Source organism: Stigmatopora argus, chromosome 17, assembly GCF_051989625.1.
Source record: "Stigmatopora argus isolate UIUO_Sarg chromosome 17, RoL_Sarg_1.0, whole genome shotgun sequence".
Lineage (NCBI taxonomy): Eukaryota > Metazoa > Chordata > Actinopteri > Syngnathiformes > Syngnathidae > Stigmatopora > Stigmatopora argus.
Genome location: NC_135403.1, coordinates 14,426,073 through 14,445,325, shown reverse-complemented (window position 1 = coordinate 14,445,325; position 19,253 = coordinate 14,426,073). Strand labels below are relative to the sequence as shown.

The 19,253-nt window shown below is 47.0% G+C and overlaps 3 protein-coding genes across 4 annotated transcripts; 2 read left to right on the top strand and 1 right to left on the bottom strand.

Annotated features, from left to right (window-relative positions):
* Positions 1-1,024: 1,024 nt before the first annotated feature.
* Positions 1,025-3,743, top strand: tyms (thymidylate synthetase). The gene is made up of 6 exons (XM_077624521.1): positions 1,025-1,265; positions 2,450-2,523; positions 2,603-2,777; positions 2,885-2,986; positions 3,155-3,402; positions 3,471-3,743. Exons 1-6 carry the CDS (start codon positions 1,067-1,069, stop codon positions 3,606-3,608), a joined length of 936 nt encoding a protein of 311 aa, XP_077480647.1. The 5' UTR covers positions 1,025-1,066; the 3' UTR covers positions 3,609-3,743.
* Positions 3,744-3,747: 4 nt separating this feature from the next.
* Positions 3,748-11,248, bottom strand: LOC144091860 (tyrosine-protein kinase yes-like). The gene is made up of 12 exons (XM_077624519.1): positions 11,100-11,248; positions 8,253-8,544; positions 7,451-7,550; positions 7,287-7,385; positions 7,043-7,146; positions 6,819-6,968; positions 6,569-6,724; positions 6,291-6,470; positions 5,546-5,622; positions 5,321-5,474; positions 5,093-5,224; positions 3,748-4,199 (listed from the first exon to the last, which is right to left on the bottom strand). Exons 2-12 carry the CDS (start codon positions 8,533-8,535, stop codon positions 3,991-3,993), a joined length of 1,644 nt encoding a protein of 547 aa, XP_077480645.1. The 5' UTR covers positions 8,536-8,544; positions 11,100-11,248; the 3' UTR covers positions 3,748-3,990.
* A 5,068-nt stretch (positions 11,249-16,316) lies between these two features.
* LOC144091863 (glucagon family neuropeptides-like) lies at positions 16,317-18,951 on the top strand. Of its 2 annotated transcripts, XM_077624523.1 has the most exons (7): positions 16,317-16,436; positions 16,594-16,698; positions 16,957-17,076; positions 17,148-17,252; positions 17,390-17,524; positions 17,762-17,855; positions 18,670-18,951. In XM_077624523.1, exons 1-7 carry the CDS (start codon positions 16,357-16,359, stop codon positions 18,676-18,678), a joined length of 648 nt encoding a protein of 215 aa, XP_077480649.1. In that variant the 5' UTR covers positions 16,317-16,356; the 3' UTR covers positions 18,679-18,951. The 2 variants fall into 2 exon arrangements, with proteins under 2 accessions (XP_077480649.1, XP_077480648.1); XM_077624522.1 differs by having other exon boundaries at positions 17,762-18,951.
* Positions 18,952-19,253: the final 302 nt, after the last annotated feature.

The window sequence follows — 19,253 nt, the reverse complement described above, 5'->3', positions numbered from 1 at the left end:
TTTTTTAAAAGGGATAAATAATCCAACGTTATCTTTGGTCTGTGAGGTGACCCGTCCAGCATCTGTTACGATCGAGCCGCGTCGTCGTGGCGCGATCGGGAATGGAGGCGTCTGGACGGGCGAGGTCGAGCAAGGAGCTTGGTCAGGGGCTCGAGCGTCCAGGCCCTCCTTCCGTCTCCGCATTTCAATTGTGATGGGGTCCCTGCTCCCCAAAAGTACTGTAAACCTCTCGAGCGTCATTGCCACCAATGATTTACGTCGGAGGCCTGCGGACGCACGTCGCTGATCAAAGCGGAGCGAGGAACCGGAATCCAGGAACGGAGCCCAGGCGCGATCACCGGGCATTTTACGGCCTTTGGCTGAAAATGCAGATAACCGTGACCATTAAAAAGCCTACAAAAGGTCTTTTTAAAAAATAGAGAAATGGAAAGTTCCAGATTGGCGAATGCTGGTCAATTGAGACGGCACGAGGGTCCGCTTTTTGGCCCTCGGAGTCCCCGCTGGGCATCAATGGGTCGCAGACGAGGACTTGGGGAATTCCGCACGTCTGGATCTCTTAACGGGAACATGAATGGTTTACTTAGTCTTAGCTCAACAGCGACGCCGCATTACGCTAAACCTGCAAACAAAAATGTATGAGAGCATTATTATTGTATTATTGTCATTAGACTTTTGCTTTTAGAAGGCTTGGAATGTTTGCTAGGAATAACGCAACCAGACTCATAAATCTGATTTAAAAAGAATACATTTTCAAGGCTTTATTTAGGTTGGTGTGACTGAAACGTCATATTATAGGGTAATAATAAGGTGAGTTTGAGTTCGATTTATTTAATAACGGGACAATACATATAAAAGAACATAAACGTAGTCATGGTAATGTGCTTAAAGTCGTCTTGTTCCAATAACAAGCGCCGGGTACGTGTTTTGTTTCATTAAACACCGCTTGTCTTTACGGCATCGTCGTGTAAACAATTTCTGATGGGAGAAACAGGCGTCATTTTCGGCGACCAAGTCAACAATGTACTATAGCGCCTCCCCTCGACTTTCTACTGCAATTGCGAGCAAAATGGCCGCATCGGCGCCCCTTTTAGCCGGGGAGGGCGGCCAGGAGGAGAACAAGGGCTACTCGACGGCTTTCTTTTGCGACGAGCGCGGCTATTTGAATCAGGTGGCCTTCATTTTGGAGCACGGACGCAAGAAAGGCGACCGGACCGGGACCGGCGTCATTTCCGTGTTCGGTTCCCAGGCCCGGTACAGCCTCCGTAGTAAGCATTAGCCGTATTATGTGCTAGTTTGCTAGTTTGTGTATGTCTCATCGTTTCTATGCTGCTTCCTAACATTTTGTCCTGTTTTTTCCCCCCTTCTTCATCCCTACTATTGCCTTATTGATCTTATCTTGCGTTTTTAATATTATATTAACCTGTACGAGGGACTAAAGATGGCAATTAGCCTTTGGCTATAATCTTGCACATTGCTTTTGCGGCCTTTGACTGTACTGTCTAACTTATAACTATGCCTTTTCTTGCTACTGTCACAATGAAATTTCCCGAATACGGGATGAATAAAGTTATCCAATCCAATTTACATGTACGTATATGTTATGCATTGTTCCTTTATTAAATAAATCAAACTCAAAAGTAGAAGTAGAATAAATACGAGGAACTAGCTGCTACCAAGTGGTATTGACACGGATGGACAAATATTCTATTTATGTTTCTGAAATTGTCTTTGTAACAAAATGGAATGTTTGCAATTTGGGTTATTCATACTTATGCATTCATGAAAGTATTACGTCAGGGGTAGGGTGATATATCTGAAAATACAACTTGAGGAACAGGTTAAGAAAGAGCAAGATCAATTTAAAGGAAATAAGTTTATTACCGGACTGCAGAAATGGGGAGAGCTCAAAAACAGCGTGATCGCTCACGCTGTTTTTGAGTGTTTATGCTGACATGTCAGCCATTCACAATTTGTATGAGAACGATGCTTTTATACTCACAAAAAAACTGATATAATCTTACATAGGGAACCTATGGCTCTTCGCTAACCTGTGAGCTAAAATTTAAATTATGGAACCCGCTGGTGACAGAACTGAGATACTACGTCCAGTGATGCTTTAGTCGTCTTTTTTTTTTTGCATTAGACTGCTAGAAGGCATCCTCTCATTGATTAGCAACTGCATAAGAATGTCAAAAGTATTCTTTTTTTCCACTTTAAAAGTGGTGAAATTACTAAAATAAAAGACACCCATTGACATGTATTTTGACTTTTAAATTCGGAGTATGGCTCTCAAGGAATAACATTAGAAAATATGAATTGTTTATGGCTCTCTTCGTTACTGTATATAATGCGGTCTGAGTGAGTCTTTTGCCACCTAGTGGCCTAACATTGAATTGCAGCGCTATGCCATATAAAGCACCCTAACCTTTTTTGGGGGTTTGTTTTCTAGATCAATTTCCTTTGCTGACAACCAAGAAAGTATTTTGGAAGGGAATCCTTGAAGAGTTGCTTTGGTTCATCAAGGTGAGCGTTTACCCGACGACACCGCGACCGGATTGATATGGTTCTGGGCTGCAGCGTGTGTATGTGTGTGTGTTACCAGGGTTCGACTAATTCCAAGGAGCTTTCGGAGAAAGGCGTGAAGATTTGGGACGCCAACGGCTCCCGCGGCTTCCTGGACAAGTGCGGCTTCACCGTGAGAGAGGAGGGCGACCTGGGGCCCGTCTACGGTTTCCAGTGGCGCCATTTTGGGGCAGAGTACACGGACATGCACGCCGGTAGCAAGCCCCACTTTGTCTTTTCCACCTTCTTTTCACCAGAATGCACCTGAAACTAAACAGAAAACAACATGGAACAATCAATCGTTTGCCCCCACCCTATTTAGATTATACCGGGCAAGGCGTGGACCAGTTGCAGAAGGTGATCGACACCATCAAGAGTAATCCAGAAGATAGGCGCATCATCATGTGCGCGTGGAACCCTAAAGGTACACACAAACACAAACACACGGAAGTGCCTTTTGGGCATTTTTAAGGGCACACTTGAAATTTCAGATGATACACATTTCCTTAGTTTGAGCCTATAACAATATCGAAAAGTATCGAATGTGAAAACGACTGGCATTTCCCCTCCCCCCCTACTTCCCATTGGTCAGACCTTCCTCTGATGGCGTTGCCGCCGTGCCACGCCCTCTGCCAGTTCTACGTGTGCGACGGCGAGCTGTCGTGCCAGCTGTACCAGCGCTCGGGCGACATGGGCTTGGGCGTGCCATTCAACATCGCCAGCTACGCGCTCCTCACGTACATGATCGCGCACGTGACCGGACTGCGACCCGGAGACTTTGTGCACACGCTCGGGGACGCGCACGTCTACGTCAACCACGTGGAGCCTCTGAAAACGCAGGTACGGACGGTATGGCGGCGGCGGTGGCAACGATGTCTTTCCTCTTTTTAACACCATCCATTTCCCAGCTGAAGAGGGAGATCCGGCCCTTCCCCAAATTGAAGATCCTGCGTCAAGTGGAGCGCATCGACGACTTCCGCGCCGCCGACTTTGAAATTGTGGACTATGACCCGCACCCGGCCATCAAGATGGAGATGGCCGTGTGAAAAATGTCTGAAAAGCAAAAGCGTACGCGTTCACCCCTCTGTTAGTTAACACTGCAAATAAGCTCTTTTGTATTTTTAAAATGACATTTTATAAATAAATGCTATACGCTCCTCAAAGAGTGTATTGTGAGCCAATTGGTTAACGGTCAATCCTTTATTGTACAAATCCCCATTGGCTTCTATTTCAAAAAACGCTCCCGGCATATGCAAAGTTGCATTCATCGGGATGTCAAGAAGTTTCGTGCTTGCGCACGTCAAGTTCAGTCCCGTTTTGGAGGTCCAAGTGAAGACGCGGCCTGAAATGGGGCCGGCCCACCGAGTACTCATCCAATCCAAGGTTAGTATTGCTCCGCCGGTGGGTCAGCGGTCATTCGGCCCCGAGCTATAGGTTCTCCCCGGGCTGGTACTGGGGTTCGGTGGCGGTAAAGTAGTCCTCGAGGAAGGACTGGATGTACTCGAAGGTGGGCCTCTCGTCGGCTTCCTTCTTCCAGCACAGCTTCATCATTTCGTGCAGCGACTCGGGGCAGCCCTGCGGACACGCCATGCGGTAGCCGCGCTCCACCTGTTCTAGAACCTCGCGGTTCACCATGCCTAAAAAAAAAAAGAAGTCATGTGATTAACCAGAATGCGCTTATTATCCTTATGCTTCTTTTGTCTTTTTCATTATTTTCCCCGAGCCACTCTCCCGTGGTACACGGTCGATTGGTCGCCCGGAAGGTAAATGATAATTACCATTTTTAAATTGTTGCCGAAATTCCCTAAATACAAACTGCCAATGACTATTTTAGTCATACTTAATGCCCTATTAATTATTAGGCTAAAGAAAAGCTCCTAATTTCCCGGACTTTTATTGTCTTTTGTTGGAGAACTTGTTAAGACCCCGACTGACGTACGTAGCTTCTTAAAGGGACAACGCATGTACATACAAACTCTTCTACACTCACACGTCGGCTCAGTGAAACGGCTCATGGCCATTTTTGGCTTTTATTCATGCTTAGACCGTGTTGTTTTACCTTGTTTTGTCGCCGGTCTTTTGGTCGTCTGTTGTCGCGGTCGGGGCGACCAAAAGACCAACGACAAAACAAGGTAAAACAAGACGGTGTACAAATGAATAAAAGCCAACAATGGCCCTGAGCAGTTTCACTGAGCCCACATGTGAGTGTAGAAGAGTTTGTATGTACGTGCGCTGTCCCTTTAAGAAGCGACGTCAGTGAGTCGGTCTTAACAAGTTCTCCAACAAAAAACACTACAAGTCCGGGAAATTTGGAGCTTTTCCTTAGCCTAATAATTACTAGGGCATTAAGTATGACTAAATAGTCATTCGCAGTTTGTATTTAGGGAATTTGAGCAACCATTTCAATGGTAATGATCACTTACCTTCTGGGCGACCAAAAGACCGCCGACCAATCGACCGCACACGCTCTCCCGTTCCCCCCCGCAGAAACAGACTGCCTAGCCCTTTGGCAAATTGGACGAGGTCTCACCCGGGTACGGCACTCGGCCTTTGGTCACCAGCTCGGTGATCAGAATACCGAAGGACCACACGTCCGACTTGATGGTGAAGCGTCCGTAAAGCGCCGCTTCCGGCGCCGTCCACTTGATGGGGAATTTGGCCCCTAGGCGAGACGGGACCGGATGGCGGCGAGGAGCAGGAGTCAGTCCCACGCCATTTGCCCACTTGGGAGCCGGTTTGAGCCTCGATCGGTTCTCACCTTGCCTGGCCGTGTACTCGTTGTCCTCGATCAGCCGGGCCAGGCCAAAGTCGGCGATTTTGCACACCAGGTTTTCACCCACCAGGATGTTGGCGGCGCGCAAGTCTCGGTGAATGTAGTTCATCCTTTCGATGAAGGCCATTCCGTCGGCGATCTTAAAATCCACACAAAAATAAATCAATAAAAAAATCATTTTTTTCTGAAATGTCCCGCGTTTCAACCCACCTGCGCGGCCATGTCCACCAACAATGGAAGCTTGAGGAATTTTCCATCGCCTTCTTTGAGGAAGTCAATTAAGCTCCCTGCAGAACGAAATTCAAAATTCAAAGCAAGTCACGACCAATGTTCCCTCTAATTTTTTGTTTGTCTGTCATTACACAAATGATTTAGTAATAATAAAATGTAATGATTAATATCTATGAATGCGCGGCCCGGCGGATGAGTGGTTCGCGCGTCGGCCTCACAGCTAAAAAAAATTAAAAAAATACATTAAAAAAAATTGGGATTTTATTTTGTGCGCTCCATATGATTTGCTGTGCGCGGAGAAGACGAGAGTAGTGCGCAATTGCGCACGCGCGCAGCTTAGAGGGAACATTGGTCACGACGGATGCATACAAATGCGCCACCGGGAGGCGAGTATTTCATCGGGGCCTAATACATAGTCAATGAGGCTCAATTGTCACTCCCCGTTAGGGGCGGGATTAATCCGAGCGGACGGAATATAGCCGCGCTGGAATTTCTCACGTCACAGAGTGCGCACGAGGCGCGGCAGCTAAAATCTCTGAATATCATTTTTTTTTTGACACGGCTGGGCGCAAAAGCCTTGGCGAGTGGGCGGCTTGGCTTCATAAAATGTGGCAGGCTCGGGTTTGATGGCTTTATAAATAGACGCTGGCATGGCGTGCTCGAAGGAAACGCTACGTTCACAGATGAAACGGCTAAATGTTTTTAAAAAAGCCAAAGCGTTCACCTTTCGCCATGTACTCGGTGACAATGTAGATGGGTTCCTCGGACACCACGGCGTACAACGGCACCAGCTTATCGTGTCGGAGCTTCTTCATGATCTGGGCCTCCTGCAGGAACGCCTCGGGCGACATGGTTCCGGGTTTCAAGGTCTTGATGGCCACCTTGGTCGTGCCGTTCCAAGTACCTGAGGAAGGAAGGAAGGAATGGCGTCGGTGCTTGCGTCCATGGCAGAAATGGCCAAAATAGGACAGTATTTGGCTGGGATTGCGCTTTCCGACGTACCCATCCAGACCTCGCCGAAGCAGCCCTGACCCAGCTTCAGTTCCAGTCTCAGGGACTCTCGGGGTATCTCCCAAGCGTCCCTGGCCAGGCCCTGGGTCTGAGGCTTGACCGTCGGGCAAACGCTGGTCAGCTTGTGACACAGTCCGTCCGCGTGCTCTGAAATCATCGCAAAACTTTGGTCAGGGACGGCGTGACGTGGTGTGGCGTGACGTGGTGTGGCGTGTTGTGGCGTGGCTATGCTAGCTTGTACCCGTGTAGTGTTTGACAAGTTTCTGCAAGGTGTCAAACTGCGCTCGCGTGGTGATGTAGTAGCCGCCGCTGTCCAGCTTGCGGATCTTGTAGTGCTTCACGTTGTCGCCTCTGCTTTCGTCCCAGTCGCGGATGGAGAGGGAGAAAGCGCCTGCGCGCCAAGAGCGTCAGGACACGTCAACATCACATCAACGTCACGTCAACGTCACCAGACGCCGACCTCACCTTTGGTGGTTTCGCTTTCCCGCGCCAGGAAGGTCCCGCGATGGTTCCCCGGGTTCAGCAGCAATCTCTCCGCGTCTTTCCGCCCCATTTTTCCAAAGTACCACCTGGGAAATGGTCACAAAGTGAAGGTTTTTATAGCAGCATTGTGTCTTGGTCGTTGATTTTGAAATACTCTTTGGCGAGATTCACTCGACGGTAACCGTGGGACTCGAACGCGGTTTATTTCGGAAGCGGTCTCACGTACTCTTCAGCCTGTATGGAGTCGGCCGGCGCCACGTAGTTGCTGGGAATGTAGCCTTTCTGGCCGCTGGTGATGGAGCGAGCTTCCCACCAGTCGCCCTCCCTGCGGAAAGAGTCGGGGAGGTCAACGGGGCAATGGAGGGCACTTTACGGTCGGCACCGGCGTACGTGTTGTTGATGATCTGGAAGCGGTCGCCTTTCTCGAAGGACAGGTCGTCCGACGTCCTGGCCTCGTAGTCGTACAACGCCACGAAGAAGGTCACGCCACCTGCGGGCGACATGGTTTCAGAAAATACGGACGCCGACAACGTTCCTTAATCCCGTGACGTTCCGGAGAGACGCAAATGCTGACGGCCTAATCTGACACCGTAGAGCAAGGGTGTCAGACTCGGGTTGGTTCGCGGGATGCGTTAACGTCAACGCGATTTCATGTGGGCCGGACAATTTTAGATATAATATTTAGATTTTTTTAAATTTATAAATGGATTAAAAGAACTGGATTAAAATCCCTGAATATTCCGTTTTTTATAGATCTAAAACAATGTTTATTTTAGCTTTTTATATATATTTTTAGATTTTACAAAATGATTTTTGAACTAAAAACAAAGGAAATATGGATTTAAAAAATGACAATGATTGATTTAAAAGGGGGAAAAACAATGCTTACTTAAGCTTTTTTTTAAATACATTTTTAGATTTTACAAAATGATTTTTGAAGTAAAAACACAGAAAAAAATGGATTAAAAAATGACAATGATTGATTTAAAAGGGGGAAAATCAGGAAATGTAATATACATCTATACTCTTCATTTGAATTTGATCCTAAAACAGAAAGTCAGCACTCATGATTGACTTTCCCGGGCCGCACAAAATGATGCGGCGGGCCACATTTGGCCCCCAGGCCGCCACTTTGACACATCTGCCGTAGAGGATTAGCGATTTTACAAGCTAACGACGGATGCCGACTTACTTGGGACGGAACCGGAGAAGGAGTTTGAGGCCGGGCCGGTGAAGGAGGACGCTCCTCCGAAGGGGGTCATCCCGGTCGAGGAGCCTCCAAAGGGCGCGAAGGCCGAGTTGAAGTGGGGAGCACCGGAGCAGGAGGTGGACGGCGCCAGGGCGGGCTGCAACTGGGTCGGATCCGGGCCGTAGTGTCCCGCGTGGGGCAGGGCGGCGGCGGCGGCCGGCGAAGGATTCTCCCGGTCGTACTTGACGGCGGGGCCTTTGTCCTCTTTGCTCTTGACGCAGCCCATCGCGACGCCCTGCGGACACGGAAGGAAATGACGGTGGCGGATTAAAGGCGGGTTTCGTGACATGTCGGGTTTGACGCTATCTAAAATCCAGGGCCAAGCGCTGACATTATCTCCCGAATCGCCGGTTGTCGTACACTAAGACGATAAGCCAAGCGGGTGCTGACATGGCTCATAAATCCGCTTTGAAGCCGACTCGCCCTCCGCCGCCACCAGCGAAAGGCTCGACTTTAACGAAGCGGCGGCAAAAAAAAAAAGGACAGAAATCCAAAATGTTTACGGTTTAGAACACAAGTGTCAAAGTGGCGGCCCGGGGGCCAAATCTGGCCCGCTGCATCATTTTGTGTGGCCCGGGAAAGTCAATCATGAGTGGCGACTTTCTGTTTTAGGATCAAATTCAAATGAAGAGTATAGATGTATATTAAATTCCCTGAGTTTCCCCTTTTTAAATCAATAATTGTCATTTTTAAATCCATTTTTTCGGTGTTTTTAGTTCAAAAATCATTTTGTAAAATCTAAAAATATATTTAAAAAAGTTAAAATAAACATTGTTTTAGATCTATAAAAAAACGGAATATTCAGGGATTTTAATCCAGTTCTTTTAACCCATTTATTAAAAAAAATCTAAATATTCTATCTAAAATGGTCCGGCCCACATGAAATCGAGTTGACTTTAACGCGGCCCGTGAACCAACCCGAGTCTGACAGCCCTGGTTTAGAGGCTCAAACAAGCGGTTTTGATTGAATTGGCAGCCAAAGCTTGCCCCTAAACATTTCATCGATGAGCAAATTATGAATATGATCACGGATTCATCGGGGCAGCTACGTGAATGCACAAACTAACGCGGCAATACCAAACATTTTTTCCGTTTTTCTGGTCGCGTTGGCCCCCGGGGGCCCCGTGCCAGACAGCGCCGCAAGATTAAAAACATACGGCCGCGTGGTTTTCCTCGCTCCTGCCGTCGGCGCCGTTCTTCTCTGACGCGCTCGCAAATGAAGCCCGGGAGGGGTGGCGGTCCCCGCCACCTCGCCGAGGCTCCGTCGGCACGCGGCGCGTTTTGTTCTGGGATCGATGCCGGTCGATTCGGGGGGGGGGGAGGGCATGGACGGAGGTTTCAACTGGTTCTGAGCAAATTTAAAAAATAAACGACTCTCTGCTTTAAAAACATTTGAGGGGAAAACAGCATGTTGGAGCAAAATGTTGGCGCCGGCTCGATGGGGAAGTCGGGAATCGTGCCAGCTTCACCAGATGGAGTGAGAGAAGGAAGATTACCAGAACGGAGGATTTGCTGAAAGAGGATCATAATACTAGTAAAAAAAAAATGGAAAGCTGAGCTCATATTTTATCATGACACAATGCGTTAGAATCAGACCAGCTGTTTTTTTTTTCCATCTCGAAAACGTTCAACCACGCTTAAAGCTGCTAAGCAACATTTGGGAAAACTTTCACAAACCTATTCCTACTCCAAAAATTCTTGTGAGCGTGACTGGTGGAAATGGAATTAAATGGCGTTATGTGGCAGGCTAGCAAAAAGGAGCACGTCAATATGAGCGCCGCCCGGGTGACCCCCGAGCGACCCCCAGACCCCGGAGGTCCTTTCAATTCCAAATCTAGTTGCTTCCGTCAAAGAGTGCGAGGAAAAGCCGCCTCGCTCCAATTACCAGGACGGATTCTCATTAGCGACATCCCGTCAGCCCGAGGGAACGCGACCTACTATCCCGCTTGGCACGCCGCGTGAAAGACACACGCACGCACGCACGCACGCAAAAGGGCTGCTGATGAGCGGATGGGATAAAGAAACCACTTTTGTTTTTGCCGTCATTTATGGCGGTCGTCGGGAAGAACCTTGCCGTCAAAGCGTTTGGACTAGAGGGCGAGCTTTGTTACGTTTTTCAGGTCAACGAGGTTGGCATGAAGCTAACTGGAGGACAAATAAACCTCCCAAAATGTAGCCTTGTCGACATTTTCAATGAAAACAATGTGGTCACGTTTGAGGTGGTGGGGCAAGAAATGAACAGGAGTTGAAAACAAAAAAGAATACTGGAAGGTTAACAGAAATACGTTAGCGTCTTTCCAGCCGACGCTAGTCGATTGACGTTTTTGGGCGAATTGACGTCGCAGCTACGGCCTCAAATTGGGAAATAGTAACATTTTTGAAAATAGCGACCCCGAAAATCCATCACGCCCATGTTCAGCCCCCTAGCCATGAGTTGAGAACCCCAGAATACAGCCCAGTCTTTTGCTGCACATTCCGTTTTGACGATAGACGTCCAATCATCTGGATGTGCATTTTAACCCGTTATTCGCTAGGAGATGTCGAATCCGGAGGCTCGCGCTCATTGACTTTTTTTTAACTTAAGCTAACCTCCCGGCAAATAGTTCATCACGAATAGACATCCGTCGGCACTTCCGACAGATTTGGACGTCCATCGCCGTGGATGACAGCCCACCGGTTAACGCTGGCGCGTCCCCACACGGCGGCGCCGCCGCATACTGATGACTTCTTTGTTGACGGGGGGCCCGCCCTCACGTGACAAAGAGCCCCCCCTTCGGCGGCGGTCCTCACCTTCCCGTCGGCGCCGCTTTCTTCTCGCCGTCTCTCTTTGACGTCCGTCGATGGCGCCTGGCCGGGAGCGAAAGAGCGGAAGACTCAGCGATCCGCCTCCGTTCTCCGCCCGCCGTGACGATGAGGCGGCATGCTCGGGGAGAGGCGCCGGTCGGAGAGTTGAAGTCAGCTGTCCTCCGCGTCCGATCCGGACGCCGACGGCCCCGCCTGGCGCCTCGGTGGCATGTCCCGGAGCTTGAGTCGGAGCCGGAGCCGGCCGAACGGAGGCGCCGACGTGTCGGCTGTGATTTGTGGCGAGGCCCGCTGTGCCGCTGGAGACACAACACAACGCGCACAATGAAAGGAGCAGGAGGAGGAGGAGGAGGAGGAGGAGCACGCTCAAACCGATGTTGGTTGGGGGACGGACGGGAGGGGAGAGAGAGAGAGGCATGGAGGGGGAGAGTAAAAAAAAAAGACTCGGTGGCTGAAACGCGTGGATATGATAACGGGACTTTGATGACCTCTGGTGGACGCTCAGAGTCAATACATCTGCAAAAAAATGAGCCATTGCGTTGAGAGGATGCATTCCATAAGAGTCTACTGCAAAAAAAATGAAGATTAAAGCAGTTCGAGATGTAATATCTCAGTTCTGTCACCAGAAATTTCCATATTTTAGCTCACAGGTTAGCAAAGAGACAGATGCACCCATCAAAAGAGCCACATGTGGCTCCCGAGCCATAGGTTCCCTACTCCTGAATTAAAGAATATATTGTTGAAACACATTTTGGATAGCATAGCAATTTTTGCAAATCTTTTTGCATTTCTGAATAATGTCATTTCATAAATATAAATAAGTATTTTGGTTCTATTTTTTGTTTGTTAGATTGGAACAGTTATAACGTCACTCTATTGAGATTAAATGTTACATTTTGTTGTACTTTTATTTGCATGAATACTGACCAAAACAGAGACACACACTATGCATAAGATAATGTTAACTGAATAATCTAACAGAAAAGTCAAAACGTTGTTGGATTTTTAAGAGCATTTTTAATAAAAGTCCATCCCTGACCTATTTTCAATGACCAATGAAAATGCAAAGATTTTCCTAATCGCAGATTTTAATATTCGGAATGGCGAGGCTTTAATAAAGCCTTCAACGTATTAATAGCCTCGCTGTTAAAAATAGACGTTTGCCTTTTGACAGCAGCGCAAAGGAATTCATTTCTTTCATATCTGTTGATATTAAGCGTTAAGTGACTCATTGTCGTTTGATTCATTAAAAAACAATGTTTTTTTTTTAAAACTCACACTCACCTCGCTATTTATAATCAAAAATATTTTAGGGGTGGAACGGCGAAAGATCAAATTTAGCCACGTTAAAAGATCAATATTTGCACCTAAAATCAAAGGGCGTGTCCCCCATGCTTCTATCGTGCTTGTACTTTGGTCTTTTGGCCACCAGAGGGCGTTGTTTATTTAATCCAAAACAGCAAAGGCCATGTTTCAATCCAAAACTTCATCCTTAATATTCGGTTGAAAACAAACATTTTCGAACTTTAAAGGAGAATGAATTTTGCAAAACGCTACTTTGCTAGTAATACTTATGGCGACCGTTAGGGGGAACTCGCCAAACACTAATGGAGTTCTAACAGTGTGTCGTCATTAAGAATCCACTTCATTTGGCACACAAATGACGTTAGACACTGCTTTTATTCTTCTAATGCAGGGGTCTCAAACTTGCGGCCCGCGGGCCAACTGCGGCCCTCGGGACGATAATTTGCGGCCCCCGTCTTAATATGAAAGATCGATTTTTTTTTTTTTTTTTTTTTTTTACCCCTTTCCCCATGATGGCGCCGTTTAAGTGGCAGCCAGTGGCAGTAGCTCTGTCCACTCATGTTTTTCTTGTTTTACAGCATGTTTTACATGAAAAATTAGAGGGAACATTGACATGCACCTGCTTGTGGCAGGTGTGATACTGGTGTGCCCATAGCGAGCAATGATGATGTCGTGACCGGATGATTCGCCTAAAGACGTTTCGCCGACGGACGTTTGACAGACGGACAGGTCGTACTAGTATTTGTTAGTTTAATGATTAAATACAAATACTAGTATTTGTATTTAATCATTAAACGCTGTTTTCAGCTGGATTTGACCGAATTTGAGAGCATTTTGAGCCGTTTGGCGAATGGACGTCTATAGACGTTTTTTTGCCTCCATCGCGATATCATCCAGTATTTGTATTTAATCATTAAATGCTGTTTTAGGATGGATTTGACCTGATTGCTGTCATTTTACGGCTCGGTTCTGCTACATCTGCCTGCCCAAGAGTGCTTATTCCCGGACTGCCATTGATGGTAGACGAACATTGATTTTTACTATAATTTGGACAACACCGGCGGCGGGCCGGATTAAAAATCCTAACGGGCCGTATATGGCCCGCGGGCCGAGGTTGAAAAACTTGTACACACACGATCCGGCGGGGCGAGCGTTCGAATCCCGTTTCGGCGGAACCTCCGTTCGGCCGAATGAACGTTCGGTGGAACGTCCATTCGGCGACCTGCCCGTCTGTCAAACGTCCGTCGGCGAAACGTCTTTAGGCGAATCATCCGAGTACCGATCATGTCGCTCACACTGGTACTCAGTGCGCTCGGGGAGGTTGTCTTTCTGCTCAGACCAACAAAAAATTAGAGGGAACTTTGGTTCGGAGCTGAATGAACCAATCACGGTGAGGTATACGGCTCTGGAGGGCGGGACATCGGCCGGGCTGTCCAGTGCCTCGCTCACTCACTCATTCATTCCTCCAATCAGCTGGGCGGAGGAGAAGCCGTGAGGCCGATCACTCCGCTCGGCGCGCACACTCCTCCGCTGCTCTCAGCATACAACTGAATGAGGCGCTATGATCCGTGATCCAGCCTGTGTGTGTCTGTAGCCATCTCCGCGATTGAAACGGAGAGCGAAAGTGCACATGCGCCACAAACCCGCGCGACTGAATGTGAAAGATCAACCCGAGACTCATTCCAAGTGGAAAAACATATTACAGAGCCCCAGAGATGTCTCTTTCAAAGCCTGCCGTGAAGAGAAAGGTCGGTGATGAGCACAGACAGTTTCAAGAAAAGTGGGGAGTGCAATATTTCTTTGTTGAACACAGGGGCACCCCGACGTGTCTCATTTACACTGAAAAAGTTGCGGTGCACAAGGAATACAATTTGAAACGTAATTGTACTACGAGACATGCTGTGGAGTACGAAAAATACCAGGGAGATGAGAGAGCCAACCAGGTTGCCAGTCTTAAAACACGTCTTCTGAGGCAACAGGATCTCTTCAAGAAGGCTACCAAAGACAGTAATGCAGCAGTCAAAGCTAGCTACGCCGTTTGTGAGTTGATTGATCCTGTGCTAAGTGATCCCAAATGGCTCATGGACTTGGCTTTTCTTGTTGATATCACACATGAGCTTAATGTACTGAACAAGAAGCTACAAGGCCAGGGGCAACTTGTCAGTGCTGCCTATGACAACGTGAGAGCATTCTGCACTAAACTTGTGTTATGGAAAGCCCAGCTCTCTCAGACAAACCTTTGCCATTTCCCAGCATGCAAGGCTCTCGTGGATGCAGGCACACCATTCAGTGGTGAGAAGTATGTTGAGGCCATTTCGAAGCTACAGGAGGAATTTGATCACAGATTTGCAGACTTCAAGACACACAAAGCCACATTTCAAATTTTTGCGGACCCCTTCTCCTTTGATGTGCAAGATGCCCCTCCTGAGCTTCAAATGGAGCTCATTGACCTGCAGTGCAACTCTGCACTCAAAGCCAAGTTCAGGGAGGTGAGTGGAGAAGCAGACAAGCTTGGGCAATTTTTGAGAGAGTTGACCCCCAGCTTCCCTGAACTTTCCCGAAGGTTCAAGCGGACCATGTGCCTTTTTGGGAGCACATACTTGTGTGAGAAGCTCTTCTCCACCTTGAACTTCAATAAGTCCAAGTACAGGTCCAGACTTACTGATGAGCATCTTCAAGCTCTACTGAGGGTCTCCACTGCTTCCTCCCTCAAGCCAAATGTGACTATGTGAGAAGAAGCGCTGCCAGGTCTCTAGCAGCAAGGAGTAGGCAAGAGAAGCCGTGTTCAGAATATTTCATGTTCAATGTTCCATTCAAGTTCAGAAAGTTAAAGGTTAAAGAGCTGTTAATACAGACATTTGAAACGGAATAAAAATAATTCATTTTCTCTACTTAGCCAGCCAGTGTATATCTACTGTATGCTCATTAGTATTATTTGGTTTTGTATTACTGATTGATTTATTTTTTATTCATTTTTAAGTTAATTTATTTAATTCATTATTTTTTGTTAAAAAATAAAGATATTTGATAACGTTGGAATGTTTTATCAGTGCTTTTCTTGTGGAAATCCTGATGCGGCCCAGTCTCACCCAGACTCGGCCTCTAGCGGCCCCCAGGTAATTTGAGTTCGAGACCCCTGTTCTAATGGGTGTTAGTTGTAAAATGTCATCTCGTATTATCTAAGCCAATGTAGTCAAAAATTCACGTATATTTAGTAAGTATGAGATTGGATTGGATTGGATAACTTTATTCATCCCGTATTCGGGAAATTTCGGTGTCACAGTAGCAAGAGGGTGAGAATACAGACACAGAAAAGGCATTTTAGACATAAATAGATAGGTAATAAGTAAGTTCATAAATAAATATATAAATAAATAAGCGTGTTGCTGAAATATATATATATACACACATACATGAATAAATATATAAATAAGCGTGTTGCTGAAATATATATATACACACATACATATATATATATATATATATATATATATATATATATATATATACATGCATATATATACATATATATATACACATATATACATACATATATATACATATATACACACACCACACACATATATATACATATATGTATATATATATATATATATATATATATATATATATATATATATATATATATATATATATATATATATATATATATATATATATATACACACACACACACACACACACATTCTTAAAGTTCATTTGGTGGCGAGAAGCAAGAAAAGAAAGTCCATCCCTCAACTGGCTTCACCAGAAGAGACCATACTTGAAAAAGTAAAAGTAAAATACGAATAAATGCTTTAAAAAAAAAAAGACTTTCCATATGACTCATATTGGACGATGACGCCGCCGCCGCCCTCTCGCCCGGGACGCTTGAAAAGCGCGGGGTGGCGAGGGAAGGCGGGGGTCCTAAAAGTTGCCAATGTTGGGAGGAGGACGCACAGAGGAGAGAAGAGAGCGAGAGGAGTCGCTCTCTCGCAAAGGGGCTCCCTTCCTGAGGAGGTAAGGAGGAGGGAGGGATGATGGGAAGGCTTGGCGAGGGAGGGAGGAGGTCTGAGACAGACCTTGAGTTGAGCTGAGCTGAGCCTGAGCTGAGCCGAGTTGGGACGGAGCAAAAAAAAGGCTTGCTTTGTTTTTATTTTGTTTGTTTTTTTGCCAGCGGGAAAATGTCCGGCAAGGCCACCCTGGCCTTGCTCATCTGCGGCTTCATCACGCAGCACAGCGGCCACGCGGCGGCGGCGCACCTCCACCTGCCCGACGTCAAGTACGTGGAAAAAAAAAAAAACGGCTGGCTTCGGTTTCTCAAACTTTGTCTGATTGTCTAACCCACTTTGCGTCGGGAAGGGGGCATTTGGATTCGGGGGAAATGTGTCATTTTTGAGGTGTATTTGTCTTCAAGGGGAAAAATCCAGCATTCATTTCATTTTCTCATGCTTTGAAATCATCCAATTTAGCTTATTTTTCACTGTTCATCCTCCTCCTCCTCCTCAAACTAAGCTCTAAAAATCTTTTCTTTTCGCAGACCGGAGGGCGAAGCGTACGACCAGGACGGCGACTCTCTGCCCTGGTCCCGGGATTCCGAGCGCCGGCGCGCGGGGACGCCGGAGCTCTACTCCCTTCGCCGGCAGCCCGCCGACCAGAGGTACGTCACGTTCACGGCGCCGTCTTTTCCCATTTTGGGGGGAGCGCGGTTAACGCGCCCTTTCCGATCAGGACGGAGCGGCACGCGGACGGCGTGTTCAACAAAGCGTACCGGAAAGCGCTGGGTCAGTTGTCAGCCAGGAAGTATCTTCACTCCCTGATGGCCAAGCGCCTGGGGTAAGAGCGCCAACGCCGCACTATTTGTCGACTTGTTTTCATCCATTTCCCTCCCCAAAAAATCCCCTCCAAGTCCTATTTTCCCAAACGTACCTTCTCAGATAGGCCTGACTTCCTCGTTCTCTTCCTCCCTCCAGCGCGGGCAGGGCGTCGGACGAGAACGGCGAGCCGCTGTCCAAGCGCCACTCGGACGGCATCTTCACGGACAGCTACAGCCGCTACCGCAAGCAGATGGCGGTCAAGAAGTACCTGGCGGCCGTGCTGGGGAAAAGGTACAGACAGAGAGTTAGAAACAACAACAACAACAACGTGGGCAACAAAGGACGCCGCCGGCTGCCTTTCTTGTAGCGGGAAGCCGTGGAAAGGAATATTTTCATAACGATACCCATTTGTTTTCTACTTTGAAAGCATGAGCGCGCGGCGTGCCGTTTTACTCGTGGTCTTTGGGGAGAGTGTTTGCTTTCATTAAGACATTAAGCTGCCGTAGTTGTGTCCTTTATCCGAAACAGACTTGACGACTTAGACTTTGACGCGATCCTGGACGGGGAGGACTTTGAGGCTTTTGAGGGGGGCTGGCTCAAAAAGCCACCTCCGAATTTCCCGGTGAGTGGCTTTTATTTTGCCGGGGTGGTCTGCTCTCTCTCATCTCCCAAAATTCATCTCTTCTTCTTCACGTACGCCTAATCAGACTTTTTTTTCTCCAAAAGCCAAGACGTTTTTGGCTTCTTTTTGTTCGATCTTGCTCTCTTGTCAAGTGCCAATGTTGTGTTCAAGTGTGTGTGAAACAAATCTTCTCGTGGTGTCTCTCCAAGCATGTAATAAGTAAATAAAGAACGTGGAAATATGCACCGTAGTCGCATTTGTCAAATTCCAAAATATTTTGGGGCCGAGTTTGACGATCAAAAGACATCCAAAAGTCACTGTGTATTATTAATTGAAGAAACGTGGAGTTGCAGTTCAACTCCGGTCCAGAACGAGGCGATGATGGCTATTAAAAGTTGTCCAAAAAATATATATCGAAATAGACAGTCGTCATATTCCCGATTGAAAAGTCTACTAAGAGATTTGGCTTGAAATTTGACAAATTCTGTCTTGTCCTCCAAAATATTCAGCCTGTTTTTTTTTTCTAAGCCCACCAATTAAATCTCCAAAAAGCGACTAAAAAACTTGTTACATGTTTTTCCCCAGCGAGAGTTTAGCGCCTTCTGTCTCCGCTTCCGTTTCTCTTCTTTCCCCCCTCCAAACTCCGTCAAAAGTGCACAATTTTGGACGTCTATCGCCGTCAAGGCGAGCTAACCAACTCACGTGAATGTAAAATGGCTTAATATCCTCTTTGATCTTCTTTTTGAATCAAATTTCATTTGTATGAAGAGTATAAATGTTACGACTGAATGTTTTTGTGTTGACTTTCCTTCAGGATTTGTGAGGCGTTTTTCTGTTGATGAAAAAAATACAAAATAAAAATGGCCCTGACAGACGGCGGCTATTTAAGTGGCCCTACAATGCTGCACTTCATCATCTCACTCATTTTAATTCATCACAAGTATCTATAACCCCCCCATATTTGTTTGGAAAACGTCCCAAGAACCTTCCCCAAACCGAGAGATCTGTTTAGCGAGAAGAACGTGATTGTTGCTAGCATTACTAGAAGATATGATTAAGTGTTGTAAGATTTGTTGGAATAAAATTTTTCTAAACAACAAAAGGGTGATCTTTGCTTATTTGCCCGTTGGAGGGAATGGGCGGTTTCCATGGCGACCCCCACACCACTTCTGCACCCTCGTGGGACAGAATGAAGGCTGGACGTACTTTACACCTCGCGAGCCTAAGCCGACAAAAACGCTTGCCGCGACGGGGTTTTTTTGTGTGTAAATGAGGTGCAAGTCGCACTCGTCGCGAGTCGGAGAACGGGGGTGCCGTGGTGGAAGGTCGGCCTCCTAACTGGGAGTTGTTGTTTTTTCCAATGGCGTATTTTTGCATGCCAGTCAAACGGCAATAGAA